This window comes from Oncorhynchus mykiss, chromosome 10 (assembly GCF_057628025.1).
Source record: "Oncorhynchus mykiss isolate SJ-2025 chromosome 10, ASM5762802v1, whole genome shotgun sequence".
In the NCBI taxonomy this organism is placed as follows: Eukaryota; Metazoa; Chordata; class Actinopteri; order Salmoniformes; family Salmonidae; genus Oncorhynchus; species Oncorhynchus mykiss.
The window spans coordinates 47,353,997-47,371,898 of NC_143031.1; the positions used below are offsets into that span (position 1 = coordinate 47,353,997).

Consider the following 17,902-nt stretch of genomic DNA (forward strand, 5'->3'; position numbering starts at 1 on the left):
CTATATGCTGTGAGTACAGGGATGGGATTTCTGTCACCAATGTAGCAATGAGGGTTTGAAAAGAAAACTTGAACCAGGCAGCATCGCTGGAGGCAAAGAATGAGCACACAGCCACACACTCACTACCTGTACCAAATGTCCCGAATCCCGACCTCTTCCTTACAGAGGGGAATAGCAATTTTAAAAATTAACTGTACACGGGCCAGGGTATTTATCTTATTAAGATGCGACATCAATACAAGGTGGGCATTTTTTATTTCACAAAAAAATGTGGAGGATGCGGGCATCGATCCCGCTACCTCTCGCATGCTAAGCGAGCGCTCTACCATTTGAGCTAATCCCCCGATGTGTCAGTACGGGACCACGTGAGTTTATAAACGAATAGTTATCAAAAACATCACTATGGTGCTGGCGATTGTTCAGTTAATGTACTTATTACTTCTATACAGCGGCAGCCACAGTGAGTCTACGCAAAACTAACATTTCCCTTATTCCCTTTTTCATCTGAATGATCTAATTTGGCTTATACTGTACTGAGTCATATTGGGTGGGTGGAGTAATTGTATGACCAGAAGATGGCGAGCGGGGTTGGAAGTGAGTAAATGAGCCTGCTGTCAAATTAGATACTGTATATGCTTTTTTTAATGCATGGCATCCAAGTGTTCATGAACCGTTTCCACACAATAGTCATGCAATTGATCTAAAGTTGGACGGCATTGCAGATCGGTCAATTCTTACAAGCCTACCCCTGCTAGCACGAGCGTTTGAATGAATGGCTCACTCTTCTCTTCGTTAGCTGACCAGTTAGCAGAAGCTCGCTAGTTAGCTATAGTAAGTCACCAGCAAAACATTGCTGGTATGTGCTTGTGCGTATTTGTACAGAAGTTAATCGTTTCATATGTCCGCTTAGAAAGGTGTTGCTATGGGTGCTTCATGACTTTTGAAATATTCGTAGGGCATTTCGTAACACTGCTCTCAAGGTGGTGGCTAGCTCTGGCTAGTGCAACATTTATTTTCACCCGTCCGTACATGGGGTAGTCTGGGTATTCAGTGTGGCCTAACCTTCTTTAGTTATTTATCTGAGATCTTCTTTCATAATTGTTAGTTAACACAATGGGATTTGTTTTGCAGGATCTTGGGACATCCTGACCTGTAAAATATAATGTGATATAATGTGATTAAAAACATATATTACCTGTCCTGACTAAAAAGTGGGCGTCCCCCCCTATCCACTCCTTATCTGCAGAACACAAGTTGCTTGCCATGGGGCCAACGGAGCCATGGTCGGTGAGGGAGAAGCTGTGCTTGGCCACCTCTGTCATGAAGAGTGGGGACCAGAACTGGTAATGCAGCACGCTTGTTGACCTACATCATGTTACTCTAATAATTTATTTGGACAGACCAGTCGAATCTTAGCCAGCCACCAACTTTCACTGAGTAAGACTTCCATTAATGGAAACAAGCAATAGGGTAATTGTCAGGCAATTGATTATGTGAGGAAAGATTTTTGAATAGAACTGGTGAGTCGAATAGGAATTGTGATGATGTAAATATAGGATATCCATACCCACAGGGTGTCTGTCAGTCGAGCCATCAAACCATTTGCAGAGCCAGGACGACCCCCTGACTGGTTCTCACAAAAGGTAGGCTATGCTTCAATAGATGAACACCATGAACAAACAAGAACCTGATGATAGCATCTAAAATATATTAGCCTTGGTGCCCACAATGCAGTAACCCTATGGACTCTTGCCGAAAGGGTTGATTGAGTGAGATTGGTGGCATGCGTCCTTCAACAGTTCGCCTATATGCATTTAACAACAGCACACCGCTGTTTTCATTTTTTATTTGTTATTTTATTTTAGATAATCATTTTTGGGATGGTTACATGTTTTCAGTGTAAAGTTAAACAACTAAAGCCAAATATAAAGTGTATAGAAAATGTAATTGACCAATATGTTTTTAAACAAGATCATCTTTGAGAACTAACAATTATCAAAATAAAACTAGACAGTTGAGGAGAATCTAAAATGGGAAAAAAATGCCATGGCATGGGACCCCCATTGATTTAATTATAATGTTTGAGTCACTCAGATAGCATAAAAACATGACATAAGCCATGGAAGAATATGTAGAATTGCAGGAAATTAGCTTTAAAACAGCAACATTTTGTCTCTGCTGCCAAGAGGAAGGCCTCTAAAACGGTGCTGATGGTCACGCCCACAGCCCCGCCCCCGTTACACTAACTTTTCCACTGCTGCTGAAAAGAATCCTCGGGGAAACACTGGTACTTTGCATATTAACTGTACTTTCCCGAGCCCTGTTCATTTTCCATCATTGTCCTCTTCCACTGCCCTGGACTGTCAATAAACTGAGTGTACAAAACATTATGAACACCTGCTCTTTCCATGACATAGACTGACTGAAAGCTAGGATCCCTTATTAATGTCACTTGTTAAATCCACTTCAATCAATGTAGATGAATGGGAGGAGACCTATTCAAGAAGGGTTTTTAAGCCCAAAGGCAATTGAGACATGGATTGTGTGTGTGCCTTTCAGAGGGTGATTGGGCAAGACAAAATATTTAAGTGCCTTTGAACGGGGTATGGTAGTTGGTACCAGTTTGTGTCAAGAACTGCAACGCTGCTGGGTGTTTCACTGTCAACAGTTTCCCGTGTGCATCAAGAATGGTCCACCACCTAAAGGACATCGAGCCAACTTGACACAACTGTGGGAAGCATTGGAGTCAACATGGGCCAGTGTCCCTGTGGAACGCTTTCGACACCTTGTAGAGTCCATGCCCCGACGAATTGAGTCTGTTCTGAGGGCTGTTCTGAGGGCAAAAGGGGGTGGTGCAACTCAATATTAGGTTCTTCATGTTTTGTACACTCAGTGTATATGCAGCCAGTTGAATTCAAGGAAATAACTGGCTTACTCTTCTCTCTCCCTATCGCTCTCTTTTTCATCTAGCACTGTGCCTCCCAGTACTCAGAGCTCCTGAAGACGACAGAGACCCCAAAGTGAGCACAGCAGTCACCGTTTATGTCGATGTCTTTTCCCGTGTGCGACTGGATCTGTGATGGTCCTGCTGTTGCATTTCCTACAACCAGAGGGGGTTGGAGAACACGGATAGTGTGGCTAGCGTGTTAGTCTGAAGGAGGCAGCTAATGGTTTATGGATGACATGATCTTGTCTGGGTTATGTTCATGACGCGGGTATCTCTCGCCAGACGGAAGCGGGGTGAGAAAGGCGAGGTGGTGGAGACGGTGGAGGATGTGATCGTGCGCAGGCTCACGGCAGAGAGGATTGAGGAGCTGAAGCGCTTGATCAGAGACACACAGGAGAAGCACAGGTACACAGGCTTTGTGCTATCTCAGATCGAGGTGGGACTATCTATTCAAGAGACTCACGGCCTTCGGTAGATCTTTGCTGCTACTTTATTGACCCAACACTGATGTCAACTGTTTGTCTGCTGCATTCACAGGAAGCTGAAGAAAGAGGCAGAGCTGATCCAAGCCGGGCACCTGGACTCCAAACTTGAAGAGCTATGGGGAGAGATTGTGCAGTATGAGACTTTCTGTTACTATTTCTGTATCTCATTACCTGTATCTATTTGTGTTTTTCCGGGGGGGAAAAATGACTTTCTGTGCCTGTCAGGAAGAAGAAACAGGAAGAGGAGGAGGCAGACGTGAAAAGAAAGGCCATAGATACAGCCTATCTAGGTAAAAGATAACCCACTTCATGCACACCACAAGCTACTTTTGCCTGTAGCTTTCCTTTACCTGCTCAGTAACACTATTTCCTTCTATTGCTCCTTGGTCACCCCTTTGTATCAGTCTTATTCCAGACCTTGTAGAACTCAATATACCAGGAAGAATACAGGTTGATTCAGATGCGTTTTATGTTTGTTGAATGATTCAATAAACCCACAGGAGATGTTGAAATAAATATCATGCCAAGGTGTTTGGATGAGGAGCTCCATCAGAAAGTATGTCTAAGGCTGAGATGGATGTGTACACAGCCACAAACGCGGGTCAAAGTCATTAGTGGCTCAACTGTAGTGTGATTGGTCAAACTAAGAACAGTCTCACCCCGACGCCCCACCCCCCTTCCAGCCAGACAGGCGGTGAAGAACACCCCTAAACGAGTGCCCAGTGTGACCGTGCGCTCTCCCCCGGGGTGCGGCTCGCCAAGCCTCGAGTTCTGCCAAGGGGACATACCCCAGAGCACACCCGAGGACCCCAGCACCTCAGTGACTGTGAGTCCCTGTCAGCTACAGGGGAACGGGGCAGGGGCAGGTAGAGAGATGATTGGAGTTCATTAAAAACATTCTGTTTTTGTCAATTTGTCATAGTCAATTTGATGTGCTGCCACATGCTACACGAAATGCCTTTTCTTCGGTCAGCCGGCCCTACTCCCTTGCATGTTATATCCCTCCTTTTCCCTTTTCCCTTTTCCTAACTTCATTTTCCCCTTCTTCTCCGTAGACCCCAGAAGCAGCAGGGTTCATGCCCCTGACTGAGGCCTGTGGGATGGTTGGTGCAGAGTCAGGCCTGGGCACTCTTCTGGATGACTCCCCACAAAAGAAGCTCTTGGGCCAGAAAGCCACGTCACCACCATCCCCTCTCCTCTCTGAGCTACTGAAGAAAGGCAGTTTCATACCCACAAGCCCCAGACTGGTATGTCCGAGAGGAAACACTATATTATGCCATAGGGATTGTTCACTTCCATACTATTGAAAAACATCCACATGTAACGACCCATAGAGCCGTTTCAACATCTCAGACTCATCGTCAGATGATTCCTGTTGCAGTTACAGAGGTGCTGTGTTTGCCTTATAGGTTGGAGATGGTGACCTGCCTGGTAATATGACAATAGCACATGACCTACAGCTCACAGGCTCCATTCTCCCTGGCTGTCTAGCAACAGGTACACACACACACACACACACACACACGCACACACACACACTTGTGCCATTGCATAAACACCCAGCAGAAAGCTTGCTTCTAGAATGTTTGCAGATGTGTACCTGTCCATGTATGCGTTTGCTAAACTTAGGTAGTCAAATAGTAAACATTTTGTATTGCTTAGCGTGGCATTTGTGATTATTGATCAAGGCTCTGTGCGCTTTGCGTGTTTGTGTGTGTGTCCGTGTGCGCTAGGTACCCCTACACTCTCTCGTCTGCTGAAGGCCGGGCCTCAGTTCTCAGCTCCGCTGGGCTCCTTGGCCAGCAGCACAGACTCCTCCAGTGCCCTTCTCACTGCTGCTGCACCCCCCCACTATGGACTCTCCCGCCTCACTACACACAGGTCTCTCCCGTTCCCCCCCCCTTCCCCTTACTCCCTCTGCTTTTATACAGGTCCCCCTCTTTCTTTTCTCGTCGTCACTTCCCCTCCAGCATCTTTTCTGTGTCTTTTCAACTGACCGCCACACTACTGTACATGGCATCTCATTCCATCTCCTCCGACATGAACGTGAAGCCTGTCACCATGATCATGTCCTCCATCTGTTGTCTTTACGCAGAGATTGAATATGAATCATATTATTAAGGCTGTTAATACTACATATATACAATACAATTATTCAGCCCCTTTACTTTCAGTGCAGCAAACTCTCTCCAGAAGTTCAGTGAGGATCTCTGAATGATCCAATGTTGACCTAAATGACTAATGATGATAAATACAATCCACCTGTGTGCAATCAAGTCTCCGTATAAATGCACCTGCACTGTGATAGTCTCAGAGGTCCGTTAAAAGCGCAGAGAGCATCATGAAGAACAAGGAACACACCAGGCAGGTCCGAGATACTGTTGTGAAGAAGTTTAAAGCCGGATTTGGATACAAAAAGATTTCCCAAGCTTTAAACATCCCAAGGAGCACTGTGCAAGCGATAATATTGAAATCAGTATTCAGACCACTGCAAGTATCAGACCACTGCAAATCTACCAAGACCTGGCCGTCCCTCTAAACTTTCAGCTCATACAAGGAGAAGACTGATCAGAGATGCAGCCAAGAGGCCCATGATCACTGGATGAACTGCAGAGATCTACAGCTGAGGTGGGAGACTCTGTCCATAGGACAACAATCAGTCGTATATTGCACAAATCTGGCCTTTATGGAAGAGTGGCAAGAAGAAAGCCATTTCTTAAAGATATCCATAAAAAGTGTTGTTTAAAGTTTGCCACAAGCCACCTGGGAGACACACCAAACATGTGGAAGAAGGTGCTCTGGTCAGATGAAACCAAAATTGAACTTTTTGGCAACAATGCAAAACGTTATGTTTGGCGTAAAAGCAACACAGCTCATCACCCTGAACACACCATCCCCACTGTCAAACATGGTGGTGGCAGCATCATGGTTTGGGCCTGCTTTTCTTCAGCAGGGACAGGGAAGATGGTTAAAATTGATGGGAAGATGGATGGAGCCAAATACAGGACCATTCTGGAAGAAAACCTGATGGAGTCTGCAAAAGACCTGAGACTGGGACGGAGATTTGTCTTCCAACAAGACAATGATCCAAAACATAAAGCAAAATCTACAATGGAATGGTTCAAAAATAAACATATCCAGGTGTTAAAATGGCCAAGTCAAAGTCCAGACCTGAATCCAATCGAGAATCTGTGGAAAGAACTGAAAACTGCTGTTCACAAATGCTCTCCATCCAACCTCACTGAGCTCGAGCTGTTTTGCAAGGAGGAATGGGAAAAAATGTGTGGGAGAACTTGCACAATTGGTGGCTGACTAAATACTGGCTGACTAAATACTTTTTTGCCCCACTGTAGGTCTTTCTGAGGTGTTTTGAAATGGTGCAGGTAGCCTAGCGTTTTAAGTGCATTAGGCCAGTAACCAAAAGGTCGCTGGTTCGAATCCCAGAGCAGACTTGGTGAAAAATCTGTTTATGTTCCCTTGAGCAAAGCACTTAACCCTAATTGCTCCTGGAAGTCACTCTGGATTAGAGTGTCCTGCTTAATGACAAAAAAAATTAAAAATGAAGTGGCTCTAATCTCTCACACTATAGGGTGATGAGAATGCAGAGGCTCTGGATGCGGCTGCAGTGGAGGCCGCTCTGTCCCTGTGTGAGGAGACGCCCTGTCTGGCCCCCCCTGGAAGCCCGGGCCCTTCAAGCCTCCTGAGTCTAACCCTGCCACCCCCACACAGGCCCCACAAGCCTCCTCCTACTCCTCCCCCCTCCACGGCAGTCTGGAGGTGAAGAGGGAGAGCCTGGAGATACGGGGTGGGGCCTCTGCATGTGACAGCCAGAACAGCTGTACCTCAGGGTACACACACCCCCTGGGCATCAGTGGCCTTCCTCCCTCCTGCTCGTCTATGATGCTGGAGCACAGCCAGCCTATTGGCGCTCGTCTGCAGCATGGGGTCATGGGCGGGGCCGATGGGGAGGGAAGCCCTGTCTCTCCCCATGCCACCATCAAGTGTGAGAGTGAAGAGTGGACGCAGCAAGGAGCTGACACACCACACGCAGGTATACACACACTCCTAGCCCTGGCACAATAAACTTACAGCCATACAAGATGCCAAAATCAACCTGTTGTGTTCTTCGCATGACTGCCTGTTTCTCTCTCTCTTTTCCCTTTTTCCCTCAGACTCTGAGGGTGGCCCCATGACAAGAGGACACTCCAAGGTACACGTCCCACTGAAGAGAGAACAGACTTGTGCTGAGACCTGTTTTCCTTTTGTTAGAACAGGGCTCTTCAACCTTTTCTTGCCAAGGGACCCCCGCCCAGGCGACCCAGGGAACCCCATCATAAGTTAACAACAAAAAAGTCCTGTCTTATTATCAATCACATTCATTTATGAAGCCCTTTTTACAGCAGCAGATGCCACTAAGTGCTTGTACAGAAACCCAGCCTAAAACCCCAAACAGCAAGCAATGCCGATGTAGAAGCACAGTGGCTAGGAAAAACTCCCTAAAAAGGCAGGAACCTGAGAAGAAACCCAGAGAGGAACCAGGCTCTGAGGAGTGGCCAGATTATAAATGTACATGGCCATTAAGGCCAGGTTGTTCTCCAAGATTTTCAAACATTCATAAATGAACAGTAGGGTCAAATAATAATCACAGTGGTTGTAGAGGGTGCAACAGGTCAGCACCTCAGCAGTAAATGGTGAATCATCAGGTGAATGGTAATGACAAGAAGAAGTAATCAACATTTTCAAATTAATTGATTTGGTAGATATTTTTTTGTTAATTTGACCTCCCACAAATTATAATTGTGAGAGGAAGTATACACTAGCAGGTCCTTTTTCAAAGCCTGTGCGAAATACTCCGATGAGCGGAATTTGCTCAGTATTAGGAGGACAAAGGATTCTCCTCTTTTCTACTGTAGGTATCTAACTCAGTCTCTGTACCCGTGTTGCGTGTGAAGGAGGAAGAGGAGAGGGGTAGCGACGGAGAGGAGTGCCTCAGAGACTAAAGAGGGCCCGGATGGGGGGGGGGGGGGGGTGAAGAGGCCTACCCCTACCATGCAGCCTGCCTCTCATTTTAGCTTTTGAAAGTGATGCCCTTGCTGTTTTCCTGGCGCAGGTATGCTAATGTGTTCCTGCAGCCTGTGACTGATGACATTGCCCCGGGGTATCATATTATTGTGCACAGGTAAGCACTGACCACTGACACAGACGACAGGCGCTTTCTCTGCTGGCTTGGTCGCCCATGGACCTATTGGACACTCTGACCATCTCCGTTCTCCTCCGCCCCAGGCCCATGGACCTGTTGGATACTCTGACCATCTCCGTTCTCCTCCGCCCATGGACCTATTGGACACTCTGACCATCTCCGTTCTCCTCCGCCCCAGGCCCATGGACCTATTGGACACTCTGACCATCTCCGTTCTCCTCCGCCCCAGGCCCATGGACCTGTTGGATACTCTGACCATCTCCGTTCTCCTCCGCCCATGGACCTATTGGACACTCTGACCATCTCCGTTCTCCTCCGCCCCAGGCCCATGGACCTGTTGGACACTGACCATCTCCGTTCTCCTCCGCCCCAGGCCCATGGACCTGTTGGACACTCTGACCATCTCCGTTCTCCTCCGCCCCAGGCCCATGGACATATTGGACACTCTGACCATCTCCGTTCTCCTCCGCCCCAGGCCCATGGACCTGTTGGACACTCTGACCATCTCCGTTCTCCTCCGCCCCAGGCCCATGGACCTGTTGGACACTGACCATCTCCGTTCTCCTCCGCCCCAGGCCCATGGACCTGTTGGACACTCTGACCATCTCCGTTCTCCTCCGCCCCAGGTCCATGGACCTGTTGGACACTGACCATCTCCGTTCTCCTCCGCCCCAGGCCCATGGACCTGTTGGACACTCTGACCATCTCCGTTCTCCTCCGCCCCAGGCCCATGGACCTGTTGGACACTCTGACCATCTCCGTTCTCCTCCACCCCAGGCCCATGGACCTGTCCACCATTAAGAAGAGCATTGAGACCGGTCTGATCCGCACCACGGCAGAGTTCCAGCGGGACATCATGCTGATGTTCCAGAACGCGGTGATGTACAACAGCTGTGACCACGACGTGTTCCACATGGCCCTGGAGATGCAGAGGGACGTCCTGGAGCAGATCCAGCAGTTCCTGGCCACACAGCTCACCATGCAGACCTCCGAGTCGGGCGTCAGCGCCAAGAGCCTGAGGGGCCAGAAGAGCACCCGCAAGCAGGACAAGGTGCTCCTCTCAGTGGGACCGCACGGGATTGAGGGTCTTTAGATAGGGGGTGGGAGGAGAGGAGAGAGTATTGGGAATGGAGAGGAAAGGAAAGTGAGGATTTGGGGATGCAAGAAGCGACAGATTAGGGATCTGTTTAACTGCAGAGGAAAGGAGAGGACACAAGTCTCTTACCTTTTGGAAGGCAGCTAAACACACTCCTAGATCTTATAGGAGGGGCGCCATGTATGTCAGTCATGGGTGTTTTCCTAATGCATGATCATGTGCTTCGGTGTTAATTTTATCCATTTCCCCACTGACATCCTTCTCTAGTCTCCTTTCTGAGTTGCACTCGATGGAGACCATACAGTTGGTGGGCTTTATGGGCTTAGATGGTGATGAACTCATGATAGTAGATAGGAACCTGACTCCCTCCGATAATACTGCTAATGCTGTTGAATTGCATTACAGACACAAAACACAAAATAGTCAAACGCACGCACTGCACCCATACCTGTGCAGATATAGAGACAACGCGAGACAAAGATCCCTTGCGAGTCCACGCCGTTGAAATCAAATCAAAGTTGATTTGTCACGTGCACAGGATACAGCAGGTGTTAACAGGGGTGTGAAATGCTTGCCTTGCAAGCTCTTCCTCAACATGCAATACTAAGTCATATAAAATAAATACACACCAGAAACTACACTGTATACAAGGTCAGAACCAGTACAGTACCAATCAATGTCAGGGATACTGGTGAAAGTGTAGGTAAGGCTATGCATATGTAATCTGGTTAAATTTCTCTCAACTCTCTCAACTGTCAATTTGATACACACACACACACACACTGATATATTTTCTTTCTCATCCTTCATTCTTCATCTTTTCACTGCCTCTGTGTCTACGCTTGTGTGTGTGTTAGCTTTTTGTTAGCTTCATTGATCTGTGTTTGTATCTGTGTCGTGTGTGTCTGTCGTGTGTGTGTGTACCCCACTTCACTGCATCAATGTGTGTAAAGACATAGCCATGGCAGCGCTCCAACCTTGTGTTCCTCTCCAGTGTCTCTGGCTGGTAGATAGTCTCAAAGCAGGAGAGAGGCTCAAGGTTTAGAGGTGTGGGGGTTTAGAATGGATTTAGTGGGGCAGATTCAATTTGTATTATAGTATTTTTTGGATCAGCTTTAATATTGCACGTAGATTGTGGCTTCTATCAGTGTAATTGTCTGCATCATTTCCAATCCCCCTTTATGTTTAAACACACACCTACTCATTCAAAGGTTTTTCTTTATTTTTAATAAAGACTAATAGTGAAGACATCAAAACTATGAAATAAGACATATGGAATAATGTAGTAACAGAAAAGGTGTTAAACAAAAAAATATATTTATATTTGCCTTGATGACAGCTTTGCACACTCTTGGCATTCTCTCAACCAGCTTCACCTGGAATGCTTTTCCAACAGTCTTGAAGGAGTTCCCACATATGCTGAGCACTTGTTGGCTGCTCTTCCTTTACTCTGCGGTCTAACTCATCCCAACCATCTCAATTGGGTTGAGGTCTGGTGATTGTGGAGACCAGGTCATCTGATGCAGCACTCATCACTCTCCTTGGTCAAACAGCCCTAACACAGCCTGGAGATGTGTTTTGGGTCATTGTCCTGTTGAGAAACAAATGATAGTCCCACTAAGCACAAACCAGATGGGATGGCGTATCGCTGCCGAATGCTGTGGTAGCCATGCTGGTTAAGTGTGCCTTGAATTCTAAATAAATCACAGTGTCACCAGCAAAGCACCATCACACCTCCTCATCCATGCTTCACGGTAGGAAGCACACATGCAGAGATCATCACTCTGCGTCTCACAAAGACTCGGTGGTTGGAACCAAAAATCTCAAATTTGGACTCGTCAGACCAAAGGCCAGATTTTCACAGTTCTAATGTCCATTGCTCGTGTTTCTTGGCCCAAGCAAGTCTCTTCTTTTTATTGATGTCCTTTAGTAGTGGTTTCTTTGAAGCAATTCGACCATGAAGGCCTGGTTCACGCAGTCTCCTCTGAACAGTTGATGTTGAGATGTCTGTTACTTGAACTCTGTGAAGCATTTATTTGGGCTCCAATCTGAGGTTGGTAACTCAAATGAACGTATCCTTTGCAGCAGAGGGAACTCTGGGTCTTCTTTTCCTAGGGTGGTCCTCATGAGAGCCAGTTTCATCATAGCGCTTGATGGTTTTTACAACTGCACTTGAAGAAACTTTCAAAGTTCTTGAAATTTTCCACATTGACTGGCCTTCATGTCTTAAAGTAATGATGGACTGTCATTTATCTTTGCCTATTTGAGCTGTTCTTGCCATAATATGGACTTGGTCTTAGACCTATTTGGTAAATCTTCTGTATGCCAACCCTACCTTGTCACAACACAACTGATTGGTTCAAACACATTAAGAAGGAAAAAAATTATCCAAATGAACTTTTAACAAGGCACACCTGTTAATTGAAATGCATTCCAGGTGACTACCTCATGAAGCTGGTTGGTTGAGAGAATGCCAAAGAGTGTCCAAAGTTGTCATCAAGGCAAAGGTTGGCTACTTTGAAGAATTGCAAATATAACATATATTTTGATTTGTTAAACACTTTTTTTGATTGCATGATTCCATATGTGTTATATATTTGGAGTAAACTAATGGATAGCAATACTTAGTCTTCTACTTCCAGTTCCTACAGACGGTATATTTTACAATAGTTATCGTTTGTTTGTTTTTAGGCCCAGGCTTCAGCTACCCTCAACCCCTCCCATCTTTCTCGATCTCGTCCAGTTTTGATTTCTAGCCGACGCATATTTTTCCACTGTGATGTTTCACGAAAGTTCTGAACCTCTCTATTCTTGTCGTTTCTACAGATTGTAAATGAAAGATACATATTTTTGCTACGAGTATTATATTATAGTATTTGAAACTAAAGTTATTTGCAGTGCTACAGAATATTCATATTTGGCCAAAAGTCACATGGTACATGTTGTTGCATTTTGGAGCTCAAGTTTTAAGATGGAATGCTTATATTTAGTTCATCACAACACAAAAAAAAGGCTCCAACGATATCTTTACAATCCAAGTCAGGAATTGGTTACCCACCTGCGTTTAAGTAAAGGAGTTGGGTCAGTTCTTGGACCACTCCTGTGAGAAGATGGATCCTGCTTCAGTAAGTGTTCCCACAGGTTTATATTCTATACAGTATTTATAGTGTCCATGACCGGTGGTGTTCACTTATTTTATACCCTCCATGTTTTTCTGTATAGGATGCACCTCATTTCTCAATCTTTTTGGAGGGGGTCTGTCTTTTTGTAGTTATTTTTATGCAGTTCTCTTTTCTTTTGGAGTGTGTTGTCGTCACTGTGTGTGCTCCACGACTCCTCTTCTTTCCTTGTTCTGTGTGTCTTTGTTCCCTCTCTCTGACTATCCTCTGTCCTCTCACAGGACAGTGTCCTCATGGCCTCTCCTGCCTTCCTTCTCTCTCTCTTTGTAAGTACCCAGTCTGCAGGTTACGAGCTGCAAGACGACAGCTGGGGTATTTGCATTCTGGCCCCAAGTCAGATTGAATACTTGCCTGACGACTCATCCTGAATTTGATTTTCGTTGCTCTTATCGATCGCTCCATGCTGAACCTGCTATCTGGGAAGTTGTTTGTGCTGTCGTCAGAAATGACGTGATTCGTGTAGGCCGGCTCTGGCCCAGCCCATTGGTTTCTGGGGACCAATCAGAGCGGTCAGAATGGGTTCGCATTCGAGAAGCAAATCCAGACTCATCATGGAGAAGAAATGTTAGCGGGAGTGGCGTTTGGCCAGAACGATGTGGATGGGTAGACAGGCAAATTGAATACCCCTGCTCTATAGTATTCTTTCTTAAATTTCCTCTCTTTCTCTCCCTCTTTCTCTCTCTCACACACATACGCTCCTAAAAACACACGCAGGCAAAGAAACACAAATTGTCTCGCTAACTTTCATGCACACAAGCTAATTGACCCATGCGTTTGCAAGTTGCATTGAGTCTAAATGTTGAACCATGTTTCCTATCATGTTCAAACAAACACTAAATATGAGGGCCAGTCTGTCCGGTGTTGTCTAGGGTGATGGCTTTGGACCAGAATTAACCCATCTCCTCTCTGTGCTTCTACAGGATGGGGGCACCAGGGGGCGCCGTTGTGCCATAGAAGCTGACCTGAAGATGAAGAAATGAGTCGCAGGGAGCACCTGCGGATGACTCTGGATGGAGTACAACTGATTGGTACCCCCTATCCATGGTCATGTCCCAGTTGATTAAGGTAACGAAGGACACCACAGTCTGGGTCAATGTCGTTTCATGTCCTCTCACTTCAACTGCACACGGTATGTCTGGCTGAGAGAGCAATGCAGTTCCCGAATTGCAGTTTAGAGTAAACGCAACCGCAGCACTGAGAAACACATACTCCAACTCCTGAATCGAGTCCCCCTCTTAAACTGAGCAAGATAGATAAACAGAGTGAGGAACAGTTGACTGAATGAGATGGCCAGGGTCGTACTGTATGTGTCTGTCAACACAAAACTGAAATACCTTGCATTGTGTATGTGTTTCATGAGTTTAAGTCCTTTGTATAGCATTGTACAGATGTATACATATGGTGCCTTTTTTAAAGGCAATGAATGTTTCAAAATAATACATATTTGTTGCAAGATTGTGGTCCCCCAACTTAGCAAACCAGTTAGAGTGTGATTTTTGTTTTGTTTTGTTTTAAGGAAATCCCACAAAAAGGACTAAGGCTGGGACTCTAAGGCAATCCGTTTGAGCATTGTCAACAATGCGCTATTTAAAGGCAATGTTCCCAAGTTCGTGGAGACTGCATTTATGGTAAATGCTGCATGTCGGCTCAATCAGAAATGGGCACATTGTCGACAGCGTGTGATTTAACTGAATCCCGCCATAAGCTCGGATGTAACACCAGTATATACAGTGCATTCGGAAACTATTCAGACCCCAGAGTTGCTGCACAGCTATTTTCAGGTCTCCAGAGATGTTCGATTGAGTTTAAGTCCGATCCCATCTCCACAGAGGAACTCTGGAGCTCTGTCAGAGTGACCATTGGGTTCTTAGTCACCTCCCTGACTAAGGCCCTTCTTCTCCGATTGTTCAGTTTGGCCAGGCTGGCCAGCTCTAGGAAGAGGCTTGGTGGTTCCAAACCTCTTCCATTTAAGAATTATGGAGGCCACTGTGTTCTTTATGGACAATTCCTTCGACCTCATGGCTTGGTTGTTTCTCTGACTTGCACTGTCAACTGTGGGACCTTTTTATATAGTCCAATCAAATGCATTTACCACAGGTGGACTCCAAGTTGTAGAAACATCTTAAGAATGATCAATGGAAACAGGATGCACCTGAGCTCAGTTTTGAGTCTCATAGGAAAGGGTCTGAATACGTATGTAAATAAGGTATTTGTTTTTTATTTTAAATAAATTTGCCAAAATCTCTAAACCTGTTTTCGCTTTGTCATTATGGGGTATTGTGGGTAGTTTAATACGTTTTTAGAATAAGTTTGTAACGTAACATTTGTAAAAAGGCAAGGGGTCTGAATACTTTCCAAATGGTGTGTGTGTGTGTATGTGTGTGTATAACTCAGCAAAAACATAAACGTCCCTTTTTCAGGACCCTGTCCTTCAAAGATAATTTGTAAAAATCCAAATAACTTCACAGATCTTCATTGCAAAGGGTTTAAACACTGTATCCCATGCTTGTTCAATGAACCATAAACAATTAATGAACATGCACCTGTGCAACGGGCGTTAAGACACAAACAACTTACAGACGGTAGGCAATTAAGGTCACAGTTATGAAAACTTAGAGAACACTAAAGAGGCCTTTCTACTGACTAGAAAGATGCACAGGGTCCCTGCTTATCTGCGTGAACGTGCATTAGGCATGCTGCAAGGAGGCAATGTCTGTACTGCCAAGAGTGTGCAAAGCTGTCATTAAGGCAAAGGGTGACTACTTTGAAGAATCTCAAATAAAAATATATTTGGATTTGTTTAATACTTTTTTGGTTACATCATGATTCCATATGTGTTATTTCATAGTGTTGATGTCTTCACTAATGTATAAAATATTAAAAATAAAGAAAAATCCTTGAACAAGTAGGCGTGTCTGTACTTTTGGCTGGTACTAACTCCCACTGTCAACTGCGTTTATTTTCATAGTAGTAAAAGTAAAATAAAAAACAGAATGAGTAGGTGTCCAAACTTGTGACTGGTACACTAATACATATTAGTGGGCGGCAGGTAGCCGAGTGGTTAGAGTGTTGGGCCAGTAACCGAAAGGTTGCTAGATCAAATCCCCGAGTTGACAAGGTAAAAATCTGTTGTTCTGCCCCTGAGCAAGGGAGTTAACCCACTGTTCCTAGATCGTTGTTGTAAATAAGAATTGGTTCTTAACTGACTTGCCTAATCAAAAATAAAGGTGTATGTATATATATAACAAGAGACCACTGCAAAATGATCAGTTTGACTATTTATAGGTATGTGTTTGGGTAAAATGAACATTTTTGTTTTATTCTATAACCTGACATTTCTCCCAAATTCCAAATAAAATATTGTAATTTGGAGCATTTATTTGCATAAAATAACTGGTCAAAATAACAAAAAAGATAGAGTTGTCAGACCTCGAAAAATGCAAAGGAAAATAAGTTCATATTCATTTTTAAACAACACAATACTGTTTTAACTTAGGAAGAGTTCAGAAATCAATATTTGGTGGAATAACCCTGATTTTCAATCACAGCTTTCATGCGTCTTAGCATGCTCTCCACCAGTCGTTCAAGTTGATGTTGTGTGACTTTATGCCACTCCTGGCGCAAAAAGCAGCTTGGCTTTGTTTGATGCCTTTTGACCATCTTCCTCTTGATCACATTCCAGAGGTTTTCAATGGGGTTCAGGTCTGGAGATCGGGCTGGCCATGACAGGGTCTTGATCTGGTGGTCCTCCATTCACACCTTGTGACCTTAATTGCCTGCCGTCTGTAAGCTGTTAGTGTCTTAACGACCGTTCCACAGGTGCATGTTCATTAATTGTTTCTAGTTCATTGAACAAGCATGGGAAACAGTGTTTGAACCCTTTACAATGAAGATCTGTGGATTTTTATGAATTATCTTTGAAAGACAGGGTCCTGAAAAGGGATGTTTATTTTTTTTGCTGGGGGTGTGTGTGTGTGTATGTATATATAAGATCGTACGTTTTGGAGAAATGTCCTCTGGTCTAATGAAACAAAAATATAACTGTTTGGCCATAATGATCATCGTTATGTTTGGAGGAAAAAGGGGGAGGCTTGGAAACCGAAGAACACCATCCCAACCGTGAAGCACGGGGGTGGCAGCGTCATGTTGTGGGGGTGCTTTGCTGCAGGAGGGACTGGTGCACTTCACAAAATAGATGGCATCATGAGGAATCAAAATTACGTGGATATATTGAAGCAACATCTCAAGACATCAGTCAGGAAGTTTAAAGCTTCGTCCCAAATGGACAATGACCCCAAGCATACTTCCAAGGTTGTGGCAAAATGGCTTAAGGACAACAAAGTCAAGGTATTTGAGTGGCCATCACAAAGCCCTGACCTCAACCCTATAGAACATTTGTGGGCAGAACTGAAAAAGCATGTGCGAGCAAGGAGGCCTACAAACCTGACTCATGTACACCAGCTCTGTCAGGAGGAATGGGCCAAAAATCACCCAACTTATTGTGCGACGCTTGTGGAAGGCTACCCGAAACGTTTGACCCTAGTTAAACAATTTAAAGACAATGCTACCAAATACTAATTGAGTGTATGTAAACTTCTGACCCACTGGGAATGTGATGAAAGAAATAAAAGCTGAAATAAAATATTCTCAACTATTATTGACGTTTCACATTCTTAAAATAAAGTGGTGATCTTAACTGACTTAAGACAATTTTTACTAGTATTAAATGTCAGGAATTGTGAAAAATTGAGATTAAATGTATTTGGCTAAGGTGCATGCAAACTTCCGACTTCAACTGTATATGAGAGAGAGAGTGAGTTGTATTTCTATTTTATTTCACTGCATGTTGAAGCTCAAAGCCGAAGATTTTCACTGTACCCTGCAATCACACCTGTAACCCTGTACATGTGACTATTAAACATTCTGAATCTGAATCAGTTGGAAAATGGGAGTATAGCATCAGGAAACAAAACAAAAGCTCCCCAGAGACACCAA

At 44.8% G+C, this 17,902-nt stretch overlaps 1 protein-coding gene and 1 non-coding gene across 2 annotated transcripts; one reads left to right on the plus strand and one right to left on the minus strand.

Moving 5' to 3' along the window:
• Window positions 1-271: 271 nt before the first annotated feature.
• trnaa-agc (transfer RNA alanine (anticodon AGC)) lies at window positions 272-344 on the minus strand. The gene has a single exon. It is a non-coding gene; the product is annotated as a tRNA-Ala (tRNA).
• A 107-nt stretch (window positions 345-451) lies between these two features.
• On the plus strand, window positions 452-15,156 carry LOC110533128 (bromodomain-containing protein 8). Its single transcript, XM_090188528.1, is given in 22 exon segments — window positions 452-594; window positions 1,247-1,343; window positions 1,574-1,643; window positions 2,971-3,020; window positions 3,230-3,352; window positions 3,485-3,565; window positions 3,658-3,722; window positions 4,116-4,258; window positions 4,488-4,679; window positions 4,842-4,929; window positions 5,166-5,275; window positions 5,277-5,523; window positions 6,786-6,796; window positions 7,022-7,088; window positions 7,091-7,483; window positions 7,605-7,769; window positions 8,385-8,400; window positions 8,543-8,611; window positions 8,811-8,873; window positions 9,006-9,170; window positions 9,239-9,683; window positions 13,828-15,156. Coding segments are annotated over 22 exon segments (2,739 nt in total). The 5' UTR covers window positions 452-575; the 3' UTR covers window positions 13,888-15,156.
• Window positions 15,157-17,902: the final 2,746 nt, after the last annotated feature.